Here is a 2,567-nt window from a genome sequence, read left to right on the forward strand (position 1 = left end):
ATTGTTACCGTTGTTCTTGTTGTCGCTGACGCTCGGTAGTGTACCTTTCGTGCGATCGGCACCACAGCCCATCGATTTTCTGTTGGGTGATGAAGAGCTGCAAGCCGTGGTGAAGCCAATTCCAGCGGAAACGACTACCGCGGTACCAGCCGAAGAACTGCAGCAGCAGCAACAGCAGAAGAAAAATGAGGAAGACGAACAGCACGAAGAACAAGCGACAGTCGATCCTGTAGATGGGGAGCAACAAACGGAAGATCCCTATGGTGATGATTACACGACAGAAGAGGCAGAAGAAGAGCAGGAGCATGAAGAGCAGGAACCGGTGACCGAGGAACCAGAAGTTGATGAGGAACCCGCTACCGAGCCTGTAACGGACGTACCGAAGGACAATTCGGTGAAGAACGTGACGGAAAAAGTGAAGCCAACATCATCGCCACCATCGACAACAACTTTGCCAATAACTTCCACGGCACTTCCGGCTGCATCGGCCGACAGATCCGAGGAGGATCGAAGCGGTTCCTCCGAGGAACAACTGACCATAAACCCAATTGTTGCTCAAGAGCCCGAAGATCAAGACTCTGCTGAACTTGCGCAAGATGTGAACGATTTCATACAGGATCTGGCCATAGAGGCCAGAGCGCAAGCTAAGGAAGGTCCGAAGGCGGTGAATCCACCTGCCCCAACGAGCCGTGTTCCGGTGGAACCGTACCCGAGGGAGCTGCCACCAACTATGCCGGGATCTACGGGTTACGTTCCGAAATCCCTCGAAAGCAACGAGGATTCGAACGAGCAGGAGCAGGTGAAAGTGAATCCGATCGTTGAACAGGTGACTAGCGGTCCGGTGTTAACCGAGGAACAGTACCGCACGCTGGTCGATAAGCTGAACTGGTACGATCAGCGCCGTTTCACAGGTAAAGTGGAATCTTGCCGGGATCCCAGAACCGGACGACACTAACGGTTCCGTTTTCCTTTCCGACAGGCTTCAACCAGTGGCCAACGAATGGCTTTCCGCAACGATCGGCCGGATTACAGCGCGATGAACGACAGCGGCAGTATCAAAGTCATGGTTCCGATAGTTTTCATGGTCACGGCGGATTTCACCGTGGGGTGTGGCATTGACGTGAACCACAGAAGCACACCCAAGAAGGAACCGGCCGATTGACCTTGCCTTTCCGGTGAGGCGCAGCCACAATAAAGCCGAATCGATTAATACTAAGATTATTGTTCCGCGAGATGCGCGATGATGATGCAGCGTCGTTAAGTCATCGTGTGATTGGGGAAGATGCGCAGACGATTCACTTGTTACTGTGATTGAAGGAAGGAAAGCGCGACGCAATGGCCACCGAGAATAAAGCGTAATAGTACGATTATTCACTGATTGACGTTGGTTGAACTTATTCAATGCACTGTGTGTACGATGACTGTACTAGATGCAGGGGTGGGTGCGGTTATCTCAATTAAGTCATACGCCCTGGAACGGGTTTCGTGCTGTCCAATGAGGGTGGCAGTTAGTCATAGGAGTTCCGGTCTATATTTTTTATTGCGCCCTGAGACTTCTAGACTCTGTTCGGATGTTACTTCGCTAGATGGTATCATGATGTTGTCGGTCTGTTTTAGAATGCCTTTGGCGATCGTAGCGAATTTCGTTTCGCATGGCTGCACGATGGCTAACAAGGAATGGAGTGGAATCGGTAATTCGGACGGAATTGCACACTGTGTCCGATTTGGATTATAAAGTTTAATTGATTAAACAAAATATGTGGCGTGGCGCGTAATTTGTGTTTGTGTGCAATTAGTAAGCGCTCGAAGTCAATTTGAGAAAAAAAACATGTTTCTTTAGGATGCGTAATACATTTAGACATTTTATAGATCGTACGGTAACATTTCCGCTCGGAAAGTATACGTGCATGTTTGGATGTCTGGATGTTGGATGTTTGTGGCAGTTTTCATATTTTTTTAAAATATGATATTGCGTAGAATTTGGCGACATATTCCAGGAAAAACAAACAGGTTTGATAACGGGAGCAGCGTAATCCAAAGTGATTTTCCTCGGAGGCTTCTAAGTAAATGGTCGTCATAACTTGAACTTTAACCACATTTTAAAAAACACTCTCTCAGCAGTATTTGTAGGAGTACATTACCGAAATTAAAGCATTGTTTTTTTTTATCTCCGATAATCTTTGCTTAAAATAAAGAAATTAGTCCGAAATGCTTTAACGTACGCAATGGAAGACTAAGGCGCATGATTGCTAGTCGGAAAATTAAATAAATTAGGTAAATAAATATAGAAATAAATTAGCAGGATTTAAAATTGATGAGGATTTATTAAAATGAGGATTTAGTACATTTTTAGAACAAATTAAACCTAAAAACCGTTTAAAATTCAAATTTCAAAATCAACCAAGCAAATGATTGCAAATTAAAAACATTCAAGCAACGATACTTGTGCTATAAAATTGTTGGGTTTTTATGGAACATTTGAATCAGCCGTTACTCTTGTACTATAATATACATGCTTTCTTTACTTCACAATTTTACGAGTAAAAACTAAGCAACTATAGATAATT

General features: G+C 44.8%; 1 protein-coding gene across 1 annotated transcript in view; it reads left to right on the top strand.

The window, feature by feature from the left end:
* LOC125950530 (histone H3.v1-like) overlaps positions 1-1,359 on the top strand; it is a 1,594-nt gene extending 235 nt beyond the window's left edge. The window contains exons 1-2 of the mRNA XM_049678617.1: positions 1-911; positions 980-1,359. The exon at positions 1-911 is cut by the window's left edge and continues 235 nt beyond it. Coding sequence (XP_049534574.1) covers positions 1-911; positions 980-1,119 — 1,051 coding nt within the window. The 3' untranslated portion in view covers positions 1,120-1,359. The remainder of the gene's footprint in view (positions 912-979) is intronic.
* Positions 1,360-2,567: the final 1,208 nt, after the last annotated feature.

Source organism: Anopheles darlingi, chromosome 2 (assembly GCF_943734745.1).
Source record: "Anopheles darlingi chromosome 2, idAnoDarlMG_H_01, whole genome shotgun sequence".
Taxonomy (NCBI): Eukaryota; Metazoa; Arthropoda; class Insecta; order Diptera; family Culicidae; genus Anopheles; species Anopheles darlingi.